Here is a 16,267-nt window from a genome sequence, read left to right as displayed (position 1 = left end):
ATGCGGCGGCGCTAGTAGTAACTTTGTTCTACAAAACCATACAGTACCATAGAAAAATTGCATTAAAATTACAAAATAAGTATGAAAAACACTTTAAACTCATTTTTTCTTCATAGTGTAGAGTCAAGTAGAAAAAAAAATTACTTAGATATTCAGAAATTATAAGCAATAATAAAAAATAAATAACGAATACACAAATGAATAAAAAAAATGCCGAAAATATATGTTATTATCGAATTATAAAATTTTCCAAATTTCAAATAACGATAAGATTTTTAATTAACAAAAAATAAAATCCCAAATTTCAAAATGTCCAAAACTAAAATTCACCGACTTTTGCAACAGAGTCAATTGATTATTAATTTATATGTAATTAATAGAATTACAAATAAGGCAAACAATTTAATGAATCACTAATTAATAATTTATTAAATATTTTCGGAAATTTTAAATTTCGTCAAACTTAAATTACAGAAATAGAAATACTTATCAGAATTTAACAATTCGTTTATTTTATAATTCGGCAATTTTTTGTTGTTGCTAATTTATGATTTAGTTATTCTTTCTTTTGTTATTTTTTATTAGTCCCGAATATTTAAACACTTTAAAATATAGTGATGAAGAGCTAATTTTTTTTTATATTGCCGCTTTACCATATAATGCTACTATATAATAAATATAATTATTATATCTATATATGACAAACAAGAAATATGATAAATCCTTAAATATTTTTATCTATTACAATTAAATAACCAACTCTTAAATGTGATATTTTTTAATCAATTAGACTTTGTAACGAAGCTAAAATATTTTAACATTTGTATGTTTCCAAATTTTAAAAAATTACCTTACTCTCTTCTAAATTTTCCCAGCAATTTTAAGAAAATTTGTTTATTCTGATGAAAACATTTAAAGTTATTTTCAGTTCTACTAAATATTTCTTGAATTTACTCGATTTTTGTTTGTTTTTATTTTGCAATCTTGGCAAATTGAAACATTTTGCTTCAAAATCTTCTAAACTATTTTTAGAAATTTTCGAAAATCGTTTGATATGTTTAAGAACCTTTTACAATTTTCTCTTATACTTCATTGTTCAAAATAAAAAATTATTTAGAACTTCCACACGAATATAAGGAAAATCCTTCTTGTTCTTTAATTTTGTCAGACCTTCTAAGCCTTCTCATTTCTAAAAATTATTCAAATTTTTAATTATTCTGCAAGATTTTAAAAATTGCCCTAAAATCTGTCAGCTTCTTCTTTGAACATTTTTGAAATTTTCTAAAATCTTTTAAAATAATTTCTTCAAATTAATTTTTCGAAATAAAAAGTTATTTTGATTTTTCCTAGGAACCTGAACAAATATCTTTTATTTTCATTTTCAAACTTTACAAAATGTAGAAAAAAAATTTAGAAGTTTGATTTATTCTTGAGTTGTTTCAAAACTTTTTAATATCTCTCAAACTTACTCAATTTTTTTCCAAAATTATATAATATGACAAAATTGCAAAAATTTTCTTGAAAATTTGCTTTGAAAATCTCCCATGGATATCAAAGAACTTTCTTCAACATCCTGACAAAATTCAGTTTGCCTAAAAAATTTGTAAAACTGAGAAAAGAAAAAAAGTGATTTTAACGTTTTCTATATACTTTTAACCCACATTTTAAAATCTTTAAAACTTAAAATTATTCTTTTAAAATAAAACCGAAAACATTTCTCCTAAGATATTTTATAATTATTAAAAAGCTTCTAATTCTTTTATTCGGTGTCTTCGGGTATTTTTATACTGGAACGATAATTAATGGAAATAATTCGATAAAAAAAAGAAAAACACTATTAGAAAAATCCTTTGTGTCATTTTTACAATAATTATATAAATAAACTGTTTTCTTCATACATTTTAAAGAGTTTTTTAACGGCCATTTTCAACTCTCGGTGACAGGAGGCTGCAATAAACTACTGTAAACAACATTTTTAGAATAAATAATCAACTGAACGGCAAGTGTGGATCTTATAAACAATGTTTTTAATATTTCACTAAATAATAAAACCGCTAAAAAAAGTTATGAATTTTATTCTTTAACGTACTAAAAATTTGTAAAATAATTACTTTTTCCAATAATACAATGCTGTAAAAGTGATGCGGACAGTTTTGAAATAAAAAAAAATAAAAATGGCGAATTTGGCATCAGTTAATTCACAGATATTGAGAACTTTTGATTATTTTTTAATAAATGTATTACTTGTCAGAACAAAAATTACTTACGTGTTAAACTTGATGGGATAAAGAAAAAATTGATTTATTTTCGTGTGGATTCGAACCAAATTCCGGGCGATAAATATAAAAATGTTTAAGAAAAATTTTCCAAGGCTTTTTTTGGACCACCCTACTGTGCACTGGTTCTTTTTCAATCCAAAAAATTGTATTTTTGAAAATGTGAAAATCAAAGAAGAAGAAAGGAGTTGTTTTGGTGTAAAATGCATTTAATATAATATAATATATTTAAATTTAAAAGTCGAATGTACATATATGTAAAGGTAGGAAATTATGAATGGTCAGCACTAAAATAATTACTACTCATCATGTACAATTTGTCAATGGGGTTGTTTATCGCTGCGTGTAAACTTTGTGACAACGAAGGTGATTCTTGGGATGAGCCCGTGTGAAGGGAATGTGAGCTTCCCTGGTGACTACTTTCTGGACCGCCGGTTTCATTTTCTGCAATTTCAAACCCCGCTTCTGTTCCATCGAGGGACAAATCACTGCTGCAGAAACTCTCGCCCGAATGCACTGGGTAGTTATCTGTCAAACAATAGAATCATAAACATCACCAAAATCCACAAATCAAACATCGTCAAAATATTATCCACTCTAATACGCAAATCCTACATCCCTTTGTCTAAAAACCATTTCATGCTTAATTTTTTGGTGATGAACATAAAAAATTGTCGATTAATGGTCTATTATTTTTTTGAACAAACAAAAAAAAATCTGCCTTCACCCGGATTTGAACTTCGAACGCCACCATACATGAGAGAGTTAACCAATTACGCCACTAAGGCTATGGCAGAACATTAATAGACCAGTATCATTGTTCAATATTTAGCAACAGTGTATTAATGAATACCCTTTTTGACCAAATAAAATCCACTTTCATACTGTAATAAAATTCCACTTCCGTCTGTCTTTCTCTTTAAAAAAAGGTAATGCTTGATAATACCCAGGATTTAATTAAAGTAGAACCTCGTTTATCCGAACTATTGTGGACCGGCCCGAACTTTTATAATCGGGAAACTCGGATAAAACGGAATATTAAATTTTTTTAAAGTCTCAGTTTAATAAACTGAAAGTCTACTTAAATAAATATTCAATTTGTAAAACTACATGTATTTAAAAATCTTATGAATAGTTTATGTTACATATGCCATGATGTATCTTTATTTAAAAGCGATCCACACATTTTTTAACGTAGCGATTATATCCATAATGCTCGGATAGTACGGACTACTCTCGCGCTGTAGATCGGAAGAGACGGGTCAACTATTTTTGTTTCAATCTCGGATAATCGCGAACTCGGATAAAGCGGGCTCGGATAAGCGAGATTCTACTGTACTCGGTATTTTTGGTTTACACAAGATAAAAAAATTGAAACAGATTTTACGGATTATAGGACCTTCATTGAAATAATCATTATAAATAAAAACATTGCTATATAATCAGCATTGCAATAAATAATACACCAATTTTGAAGGGGAAAAAGTAAAAAGTAGATGAACTGCAAAGGAGCGATTTCTTTATACCATTTTTACATCTTTATTATACCTTTGGATAATACTTTTAAAAAATTAATATTTTTAAAACATCTTAAACTTTGTAACATCAACTTAAATCTTTTAAATAATTGAAGGTCCCATAAAACCCTGTAAATTATTTTTAATTAAATTTTTTTAATTCCTTGAAATTAGTTAGTGAAGTATTCGAGACGATTTCGAGACAATTTGAGATTCTGTTGTAAGATGTTCAGGAGATCTAAACCATGAATGGAGGACAACAACCTTGAAAAATATTTTCGATATCTCGAGTCGAGAATCTCGAAATTTTATATTTCAGATTCCTGCTTCAAAATGTTGTATATTTCTTGAAACTGTCAGAATTCCTTTATATCCCCAAAAATTTTCGGAAAACATAAAAATCCATTTAAAAAGTATAAGTCATTTGTATTCCCTTTAATGTAAATTAAATTGAACGCATTCGTTAGAATTCTCGAAAAAATAAACAGCTTAAATCCCCAGAAATCTTTAAAATCCTTGGAGATTAAACAGAATTCTCGAATTTTGCGAATTTTTTTGAAATGCCATAAAATTCATTCGAAATCTTTGAAATTGTCAGGAATATTATCGTGAAGTTAAATTGAATATAATTTATTTTTCCAATTTCATTGGATATTTTTTAGTGATAATTTCGAGACGATTTCGAGAAAAATCGAGGTTCTCTTAAAATATGTTCAGATATATTCAAAACTTCATGGATATCGAGAATCTAGAATAAAAAGTTGCGAGATTCTCAACTCGAGATCCCGAATTTTTTTTAATTTTACACGAAATTCCTTAAAATGTTTGGAAATCAAGGAAAATTCTTTGAAATCCCTTGAGATTTTTTATATTTCTTGCAATCTGTTATAATCTCTTAAAATAAAATATTATGTATTTTCCCATCTTCTGTATAAGGAGCATTCCACACAATATTTGTCACCAACATTTTTTTCTTGTTTAACACTCAAAAATATTCGATACGTTTTTTTTAAATTTCAATATAAAACGCAAAGTATCCGAGATTTTTTTTTAAATTTTATGTTTATAAAAAGTACCTTTTTCATTTGCTCATACTGCAATATTAAACAAAGGTATGAAAATCCATACGAAAGATAAAATGTGGGCCTTTTCCTGAACTTTTTAATAAAGTATAATAAAATGCACTTTAATTATTTATTTAATAATATAAATAATATATTTATAAACAAATAGATTTTTTCAATTTGGACCTGCTTTTTCTTTTTTTTTAAAGGGGACCGAACGTTTTTCTTGATCCGGTAAAAATTTGGGAGTGAGTGGTCAAATACTTTGGAAGCAATGAATTTTTTAATAGCGGCTCGCGCGCGCGAAGTGTGCCACGCTGTTTAAAATTTCATGGCTTTGAAAGTATTGGACTACGCACTCCCAAATTTTTACCAGATCAAGAAAAACGTTTAGTGCAACTCTTTAAAAAAACAGGTCCAAATTGAAAATAAATCTGTTTATAAATATTTAATTTGTGTTCTTAAATAAATAATTAAATTGGAGTTTAGTATAGTTCATTCGAAAGTTGAGGAAAAGGCCCACATTTTATCTTTCGTATGAATTTTCATATCTTTGTTTGATATTGCAATATAAGCAATTGAAAAAAGGTACTTTTTTATTAAAATAGATTTTTTTTAATTTCTCGAATACTTTGCGTGTTATATTAAAATAAAATAAAAATATATTGAATATTTTTGAGTGTTGAAAAAGAAACAAAATTTTGGTGGCAAATATTGTGTGGAATTCCCCATAAACACCACAAAATCTTTGGAAATCCTACAGAAGTGATTGAAATCCCTTAAAATTTTGTATATCTCTTGGAATCTTATAGAATCCCTTAAGATCCCTTGAAATCGTTGCAAAAGGAAAAATCCCTTAAATAAAGTAATAATCATTTTAAATCATTTGAATATAAATAAAATAAAATGTTGACAATAAATTTATCTAAAGAAAAGGGTTTAAGCCCCTATAAATATTTAAAATCCTTGGAGATTAAATGAAATACTTTAATTTCAAAAAAAAAGTAATTGATCGTCCACCTGAAAATGCTTTCAAAAAATCCTGAATTTTCTCGAAAGCCTCTCGAATTTTCATATCACTAAAATTTTTGATATCTTTTAAAATGTTTTATAAGCCCTTGAAATCCCTTGAAATCTTTGGAATACGTAAAAATCCATTTGAAAAGCTATACATTTTTGAAATCCCTTTCAATTATTTATTCATACATTCCAGACAATTTTGAGAAAAATCGAGATTCTCTTTAATAATGTGCAGGTGATCTCAAAACTTCATGAAAATTCAAAATCTCAAAAATAAAAAGTTTCGAGATTCTCGAGTCGAGATCCCAGCATTTTTTAAAATATTTGAATCCATTCATTATTTAGTTCACATGAATATGTTTTCAAATTTAGATTCTCGATCTCCATGAAGTTTTGAGTTCACCTTAAACACGAGTTTTCTCGAAATCTTCTCAAAAGCATCAATAAAATATTTGATATATTTTTAAATCCTTTAAAATCCCTTGATCCTTTTAATCTTGTATAATTCCTTGAAATACTTCAAAATTCTTTACAATATATGAAATATTTCAGAAACCTAGGAAATTTATTTGAATTTCTTTTTTTCCAAAATTCAATAGAAATCCCTTCAAATCTTTAAAAACCCAACAAAATGATTTAAAATCCTTTTCATTTGTTCTTATGATTCTTGAAATCTTCTAGAATCTCTTAAAATCATAAAATCTTTCCATTAGAGATTTTCACAATTATTTGAAATCCTTTGAATTTCAATTAAATTGAAACTATTCCTTAAGTTTTCTAAAAAAAAAAACTTTAAATGCCTAAAAATATTTGACATCCTAGAAATCTATAGAATCGCTGGAAATCACATAAAATTTAATTTTGTTTCAATTTTTTTAATCTCTTAAATTTCTATCTAATATCTTGATACCCATTAAAATGTTTCCTTTAGGAATTTAAGAATTTATTCAAAATTCTTTCAACCTAGATTAAATTGAACCATTTAAGTAATTGAACTCCATTTAAGTTATCCAAAAAATCTTAATATTTTTAGAAATCTATAGGATAGCTAGAAATCTCATAAAATTTAATTTAATTTCACTTTCCTTATTTATAAAATTTCTCTGAACATCTCTTAAAGGTACCGTAAAATCCCTTAAATATTTTTATTTAATTAAAATCATTCATCGAAATTCTCTAAAATAAATCGTTTAAATTTCTAGAAATCCTTTAAATCTCTTCAAATCCTTGGAGATTCAATGAAATCCTACAAAACGTGCAACATTTTTTTTAATTCCTCTAAATTCTTTTAAATCTTTGAAATGGCTGAAAACCACCTAAAATTAAATTTCATTAAGGTTTCAAAGTTCTTTTGAAATTCTTAAAAATTTTTTTAAATCCTACAAAATTCTCTGCAATTTAAAAAATTTTTTAAATTGTCTCGAATCCCGTAAAATCCATTAAAAAATTTCCGTTGGAAATGTGAAAATTCATTAAAATAAAATGTTTCATCCCTTGGAATCTATAGAAATTTTTTATAATCTTATACAATCTTATACAATTTTTTCATTTCTTTTGAAATGTTATAAGCCTCTCAAATAATGTAAAATTCTTTTTTGATCCCCAAAAATGTTTAAATGTTCCATTTTATTTACTCCCTAAAGTTATCTAAAAATTATTTCAAATCTTTAAAATCACTTAACATTGTGAATTTCTCCTTTAAAGTTCCTTAAAACTTTAAAAATCTTGAAATTTGTTGAAATGCTGTAAGATATCCTAAAATTTTCTAGGTCTAGCAAAATCCCTTGAAATACTTTGAAATCCTGTTAATTATTTTCAAATCTGTAATAATTCTTCAAATTTCTTTAAAAATTTTGAAAACTTTGAAATCACTCAAAATCCTTCAAAATTTTGATTTTTGAAATAGTATTAATATTAATATTATTATGGACAATCTTCGAAATAAATGAAAAATTTGTTTGAAACCAAAGTAAAAAATAGAAGCATACGCAGGCGCACCCTTAAAAAACTGTCAAAAAATGTTAATAGTCTCGGTGATTCGAGGCCTAGAATGGACAAAAATCCTTCCCCTTTTCTACTTATTCTTAAAGCTTATAAAATCAGAGTTAATATGGAAAATAAAGAAAGGTAACACAAAAAATTAAAGTTAATCTAAATAAATAAAATGTTATTATGTATTTTTTAATTTACCGTCTGGTGAGTAAGGGTTGTTGGGATTCAGAGGCTGCGTAGCTGATGAAAAATTGGAAGATTCTCCATCGCGCATGTTCAAAGCACTCATATAATGACCTGAGAAATAATAAATAAATTTTATAGACTAATTTACTTTTTATAATAATTTTTTTATAGCCTATAAGTTCTTTAAACAAAATATTATGCAATAAAAATCTACTCTTATTTTCCTTTATTTCTAATAAAATTATTATTACTATTATTTTTAAAAGACAATTTAAATTGTAAATGATTATGAAATTATAAAGGAAACAATTCTGTTATCAACTTTTTGACCAAATATTTTTTAAATGTCAAAAAGATTCTATTCACGACCCCTTCACAAAATTAAAATTTCCAAGGAAGGAGTTATGAATTAAATAAAAATTGTATTACATTTTCCTTCTGAAAAAAATATCCATTGCTCCCTTGGGAATCGAATTAAAAGATTAATTTTAAGCTCTTTATTTCAGAAGTATTGTAAAAGATTTTAAAAAACTAAAATTTTGAAAAACACAAATTGAAGATTTTTTAAGATTTCGAAATAAATTTGTAAGCATTTTGAGGACATTCAAAGGTTTTAAGATTATATTTTTGTAAATTGCAGGGAAAATTTTAATTGATTTTTTGAAAATTAATTTTAAGAAAACATGGAAAAAGATTTTCAAACATTTCAAAGGATATTAAGAAGTTTTGAAAAATTACCAAATAAATTAAAGATTTTAACAAATTTGAAAGAAAATGCACATTTTCATATTACGAAATTCATTTTAAGAGAATATTAAAAATATTTCAAAATTTTCCTAAAGATTTTTTAAATTCTGAAAAAAGAATCTAAAAGATTTTGAGATAATTCATTTAATTTTTCAGAATTTTCTAGAAATTTTAGAACAAATTCGAATCGTCAAAAGGCGAACTTTTGAAGATATTAAAAGTTTTGAAGTTTTTTAGATGAATTTGATTCTTTTTTATTTAAAATAAACATATTTTTTAGTTTTGATATCAACTATTACATTTTTGTTGAGAATTGATGTAAGTTCATACTTTCGGTTAAGAAATTAAACGATTTTGTAATAAATTCATCTTTTCAGTTTAAAATTTCAACAATTCGGTATAGAATTAAACTATTTAGTTGAAAATAAACTTTTTTGTAAAAAATTTAACTATTTCTTTACAAATCAAACAATTTTTAAGGAAATTTAAAGATTTTGTAGAAAATTAACTTCTTTGTTGAAAAACCATATTTTTGGGTTGACAACTCAACTATTTTGTGGACAGTTCGCCTTTTTGGCTTACAAATTCCAGAATTTTTAAAAATATTTATTTTTTAAAGATACATTCATATTTTATGGTGGAAATTTCATCCTTATTGGTTCTAAATAAACTTTTTTGTTGAAAATTCAACTGTCTTCCACAAAAATATCTTTTTTTTGCTTGAAAATTCGAACATTTGGTAGAAAATGCATCTTTTTGGTTAGAAATTCAAAAGTTTTTTTTATAATTCCTTCAGATTGAAAATTCGTCTTTTATTGTTGAAAAATAATCTTTCTAGGTTGGAATTAAACTTTTTTTTATTGAATTTACATCTTTCTTGTTGGATGAAAAATTCATCTTTTATGGTAGAAAAGTCGTCCTTCTTGGTTGAAAATTAATTTTTTCGTTGAAAATTCAACTGTTTTCTATAAAAAATGGTCTTTTTGGCTTGAAAATTTGAACATTTGTTAGAAAATGAATCCTTTATGGTTAGAAATTGAAATGTTTTTTTTTCAATTATCCTTTCGGTTTGAAAATTCGTCTTTTATTATTAAAAGTCAGCTTTCTTGGCTAAAATTAAACTTTTTTGGTTGAATTTGAATCTTTTTTTTTAATTTTAAATTTTAATTAAAAATAACCGTTTGTAGGTTGAAAGTTCAAATATTTTGATAAAGCCATCTGTCTTGATTAAAAATGCACTTATTTTGTTAAAAAATCGCACTTTTGATAAAAGAATTTATCTTTTATGGTATAGAAAGGTCATCTTTCTTTGTTGAAAATTAATTTCTTTGTTGAAAATTCAACAGACATTGAAAAAATTGGTCTTTTTAAATTGAAAATTTAACTATATGGTCTATTTATGTTATTTAAATTGATTGAAAATTTATTTCTCCCCTTAGATAAAATAAATCATTTTTTTCTTGAAAATTCAACTATTCTTTTTTAAGGTATATATTTCTCGCGCCAAAACTATTACAACTGATGTCATTTCAAATAAAAAAACATTATTTTTATAAAAAATGTTAAAATTCACAACAAAAGAAAACATTAATTTATTTCATGTTTTTACAATTGAATTTTTTCTGATCGTCACTTCTACAACTGTACTGTTTCCAATTTTTAAATTAATTATATAATCTTAAAAGATAATTATTTGTTTAAAAAATTCTGTCTCAAAAAAAATTATTCTAACTATTTGATCAATAGAAAAATTTACTTTAAAAATCGGAAACAGTAGAGTTGTAGAGAATGTTTTCCCGGCAAAAATAAGCCCTCCTTTAATAAAATGCAATCAATTTTGCAATTACAAAATAAAAGGTTAAAAATAATGTTTTTTTTGTGAATTTGAAGTAACATCAGTTATGATAATTTGATTCTTAAAACCACAGAAAAACTACTTTTTTAGATATCTTAATTTTGGCACAACAAATACCTTAAGTGCAATCAATTTAAATTCGAAATCTTGGGAATTTAAAGTAATTAATATTTTATTGACAAAAAAATTAATTTCTCTATTTTCGTGAAACATCACCCTAATTTTTCTGTTTTAAGAGACTTTAAAGCTACGTTTCTTTTTCGGTAGGGGGAGAGGGAATACGTCAAAACTATGGTCGTCAACGACGGGAATGGAGGGGCAAAAATAGCCCTAAATAGTAATGTGAATTGTTCTTAAATGCCTTAATAGTCAGGGTGTAATGTATGTGAGAAAGTTAAAATTCTTGAGCATTCCCAGGGGTGACTAATAGCCCAGGACTATTTGATCGCAGGCGGGTGGGAGTTGGATTATTACCGATTTCAGCTCTGTACTTCTATTTAACGCGGTGTGTACTAAGCCAGCAGGCTAGAGGAAACGTAGGGGAAAAACCAATAACGGGCTTTGAGTGTAAATAAAATATCTATCCGCACACTGCTTGCTTGCTTGCCTTGGGCTTGTGCTTGGGGATCCAGCCAGCCTCCCCAATGCCAATGCCCTCCCGAGAACCCTCAGGCAACAGACCAAAAGTGACCCCCCCCCCCCCACATAAAAACTCTTTTTAACAATAAATAAATAAAAGAGAGCTGAATGTTTGGGAGCATCCTAAGGGGGGGGGGGATTACCAAGAATGCGATTTTTTTTAAAGACTGCAATTTTCATCCAGAAAAGTTGAATTTTCAACAACAATGTTCATTTTCAGCCGAGGGAGATGAATTTCCAACCCAAAGGGGCGATTTTTAACAACAGAGTTGAAATTTTTATTAAAAAAAAAGATGACTTTAATACAATCGTTGAATTTTCAATAAACTTATTTATTTTTAACAAAGTAAATGAATTTTTTTCAAAAATGTACCTAAAATTTTTTTTTTAATTATAATAATCTTTCCGAAATAATTAGAGTCTTTGGGAAATATTTGTAATATATCCGAAATCTTTGCGAAATGTTTCTGAAATCTTTTTGAATCTTTGGGAAATTCTTGCAAAGTTTTTAAAATATTTTTGAAATATTTGATAACACTTGTGGAGTTCTTGAAATCTTTGAAAAAGTACCGAAATCTTTTTGCAGTCTTTGAAATCTATCTAAAATCCCGACGAAATATGTTAAATCTTTGTGAAATGTCTTAAATTTTGGTAAAATTCTTAAAATCTTTATGAAATCTTGGGAAAATCATTGAAATCTTCGTGAAACCTTTCTGAAATCTTCTGAAATCTTTGCGAAATGTTTTTAAAATATTTGATACTATTTTATTAATTATCGAAATTATTGTAAAATTTTATGAAATTCATTGAAGTTATTGTGAAATCTTTTAAATATATCCGAAATTTTTTAAATCTTTAGAAAATAATTGTAATATTTTTGAAATAATTCTAAATATTTGCCAAATATTTTTCATATTTTTTAAATATTTGTTAAATTGTTGAAGTCTATTGAAAATCATTGAAATCTTTGGGCAATCCTTGAAATCCATTTAAAATCTTTGTGAAATAGTTCTGAAATCTTTAAAATCTTTGCGAAATATTCTAAATATTTGTCAAGTTACAGAAATCTTTGGAAAATTATTCAAATCATTGTGCAATCTTTGAAATATATCTGAAATCATGACGAAATATTTGAAATTTTTATTAAATCTTTTGAATATATATGAAATGTTAGTGGAATATTTCTGAAATCTTTGTAAAGCTTCAGGAAATCTTTGTGAAGTTTTAAAAATATTTTTGACATATTTGAAAACACTTGTGGAATTATTGAAATCTTCTAAAAAATTACTGAATTCTTTGTGCAGTCTTTGAAATCTATCTGAGGTCTTTGGAAATCTTCGGAAATCTTTACGAAATTCTTAAAATCCTAATGAAATCTTGGAAAAGTCATTGAAATCTTCGTAAAACCTTTCTAAAATCTTCCGAAATCTTTGAGAAACGTTTTGAAAATATTTGAAAATATTTTTTTAGTTATTTAAATTGTTGTAAATTTTTGGGAACTTCATTGAAGTTAATGTGAAATCTTTTAAACATATCCGAAATTTTTTAAATCTTTAAAAAATCATTGTAATATTTCTGAAACAATTGTAAATATTTTCGAAATATTTGTCATATTTTTTAAACATTTGTAAAATTATTGACGTCTATAGGAAATCAATGAAATCTTTGGGCAATCCTTGAAATCCATTTAAAATCTTTGTGAAATATTTCTGAAATCTGTAAAAAATTTTGCGAAATATTCTACATCTTTGTGAAATTATTGAAATCTTCGAAAAATTATTTAAATCTTTGGGCAATATTTGAAATCTATCTGAAGTCATGACGAAATATTTAAATCCTTCTTAAGTGTTTCAAATCTTTGGGAAATTATTAAAATATTTGTAAAATCTTTAAGAAATGAATTCAAATCTTTGAGAAATCTTTCTGAAATCTTCCGATATATTTGTAAAATTATTCTAATCTTTCTCAAAAGTTTGGAAATATTCTCGAAATATTTCTGAAATTATTTAAATTTTTAGAAATTTTTTTAACTATTCGGACAATTCTTAAAATCTATCTAAAATCTTCATGAAATGTTTCTGAAAGCCCGGAAAATCATTGAAATATTGAGACAACGCTTGAAGTATATCTCTAATCTTTGTGAAACATTTCTGAAATATTTAATAATATTTGTGAAATTATTGAAATCTTTGTGAATCTTTGAAATATATCTTAAATCATGAAGAAATATTTGAAATTTTTGTAAAATCTTTTAAATATATCCGAAATCTTTGATATCGTTTGAAAAGGCATTGTAATGTTTCTAAAATAATTGAAAATATATTTTTCATATTTTTGAAATATTTGTGAAATTATTGAAGTCTTTGGAAAATCATTGAAATCTTTGGGCAATACTTGAAATCAATTTAAAATATTTATGAAATATTTCTGAAATCTTTGCGAAATGTTCTAAATATTTTTTAAATATTTGTTAATAATGATGAAATTATTGAAATCTTTGGAAAATTATTGAATCATTGTGCAATCTTTGAAATATATTTGAAATCATGACGAAATATTTAAAATATTTTAAATCTTGGGAAAATTATTAAAATCTTTAAAAAATTAATTCAAATCTTTGTGAAATCATTTAAATCTTTGTGAAATCTTTCTAAAATTTTCTGATAGCTTTGCAAATCCTTTTAAAATATTTGATAATATTTGTGAAATTATTGAAATTATTTTGAAATCTTGGAAAAATCATTAAAGTCTTTGTGGAATCTTTTAAATATATCCGAAATCTTGGGAAAATCATTGTAATCTTTCTCAAATATTTGGAAATATTTTAGAAATATTTCTGAAATTATTGCAATTTTTGGAAACTTATATCTGAAATCATGACGGAATATTTGAAATTTTTGTGAAATCTTTGGGAATTCATTAAAATCTTTATAAAATCTTGGGAACTCATTGAAATCTTCGTGAAATAATTCTAAAATCTTCGGGAATCTTTGCATAATATTTTTAAAATATTTGATAATATTTGTAAATTTATAAAAATTCTGTTTGAAATCTTTAGGAAATACTTGAAATCTATCAGAAATCTTTGTTAAATAATTGAAATATTTGTAAAATCTTTTAAATATATCCAAAATATGTGCTAAATTTCTTAAATCTTTGCGAAATGTTTGAACTCTTTCTGAAATCTTTTGGAAATTATAAAAATCTTTGTTCAATCTTTGAAATTCATCTAAAATCTTTACCAAATTTTTTAAATCTTCGTGAAATTATTAAAATATTTGTGAAATCTTTCTGAATTTTTGGAAATCTTTGCGTGGTATGTGAAATATTTTTTAAATCTTTGGAAAATATTTGAAATCTTTGGAAATATGAAATTTATACTGTAATTATTATTTATTATTTACTATTTATTGTTCATTTATTATTTATGTAATTGTTTTACATAGTATAATATTCTTATACTATGTACAAACAGATGCATTTTAAACAAAATGCATTTATAAAAAAAACGAATTTTGGACATTCTATTTAAATTTTCAATCACAAAAATAAATTTTTCAATAAAATAATAAATCCTTAACATAAAAAATAAATTTTCAAGAAATGTGTCAAACTTTGAATAAAAAAGAGAGGGTTACAACCAAAAATAAAACAGGTAAATTTTCCGTTAAAAAATTAATTTCATGGAAATTAATGTTAAATTCAACGAAAAAGATAATTTTTAAGAAAATAGTTGAATCATCGAATAAGTAGATAAATTTTCAACAAACAAAATTAATTTTCTACTCATTTTCCACTAAAGAGGATAAATTTTCAATCAAAAATGGAACAATCATCAAACAAAATTATGTATTTTCAACAAAACCGATTAATATTCTACCCAAACAGACCAATTTTCAACAAAATACCTTAATTTTCTATGACATAGTTTAATCAGCAACTCATAAAGTAAAATTTTTAAACCAAAAATGGAATAGCTAAATTTTTAGATTAAAAAATTAATTTTACACCAAAATTAACAAATTTCTAACAAAATAGTTAAATTTTTCAATTGAACAAAAAAGTTCATTTTCAACTGAATAGTTAAATTTTTAATTAAAATGATAAACGATTAACAACAAAAATGAATTTTTTTACCATGAAGTTCAACCTTAACTCAAATATTTTATTTTTGAACCAAAACAATGAATTTTCAACAAAACATGCAATGGTTAATATTTCAACAGAAAACTCTTTTAATTTTAAATAAAAAACAGTCGAATTCAAAGGAAAAAGACAAATTTTCAACAAAATATTTGAATCTTGAACAAAAACAGATGAGTTTGGAACCAGTTACATTTTTAAGCAAAATATTAATTTTCTACCGATAAAGACAAATTTTCAAACAAAATAGTTCAATTTTCAGCCAAAGAGATACATTTTCAACAAATATCATGAATCTTCAACAATGAAAAAATGATTTTTCAGCAAAAGAATTTAATAATCAACCCAAAATATGATTTTCTAACCAAGAAGATTAACTTTTTGAAAATGGAATAATTTAATTTTCAGCTAGGAAAAAGCAATTTTCAATTGAAAATATACAATATTAAACAAAAATAAATTTTAAACATTTTTATTAAGGGCATGTGATACTTAGAAAATTATCGATTTTACCAGTTTTAAGTTCCGACGGCTTTTTTTCTAGAATAATCAATATTTTGCCTTAAAAATTTAGGAAATGATAGCGAACATGCTAACGGACGTCCCCGCACACTCTATTTGTGTTTTTTTTTTCAACAAATTTTTTGATATTGCTAACAACGTGTGTATATTTGGAGGTTATGTATGTTACGATTCTCCTGTGCGTTACTTCCAAACTACACAATATTTTGGCCGAAAACTTTGGACTTGCAAATAAACATAGTAACTAATCTCCCGGAACTAACCTTGTTTGCAGGCAATCAAAAAAGTTTATTTCATAAATAATTT

The 16,267-nt window shown here is 25.0% G+C and overlaps 1 protein-coding gene across 1 annotated transcript in view; it reads right to left on the bottom strand.

The window, feature by feature from the left end:
• Window positions 1-2,547: 2,547 nt before the first annotated feature.
• LOC117167961 (LIM homeobox transcription factor 1-beta-like) overlaps window positions 2,548-16,267 on the bottom strand; it is a 35,161-nt gene continuing 21,441 nt past the window's right edge. The window contains exons 4-5 of the mRNA XM_033353231.1: window positions 8,068-8,166; window positions 2,548-2,804 (exon numbers count right to left, since the gene is read on the bottom strand). Of these exons, the coding sequence (XP_033209122.1) occupies window positions 2,548-2,804; window positions 8,068-8,166 (356 nt within the window). The remainder of the gene's footprint in view (window positions 2,805-8,067; window positions 8,167-16,267) is intronic.

Source organism: Belonocnema kinseyi, chromosome 2 (assembly GCF_010883055.1).
Source record: "Belonocnema kinseyi isolate 2016_QV_RU_SX_M_011 chromosome 2, B_treatae_v1, whole genome shotgun sequence".
NCBI lineage: Eukaryota > Metazoa > Arthropoda > Insecta > Hymenoptera > Cynipidae > Belonocnema > Belonocnema kinseyi.
This window is presented reverse-complemented; position numbering and strand designations above follow the sequence as displayed.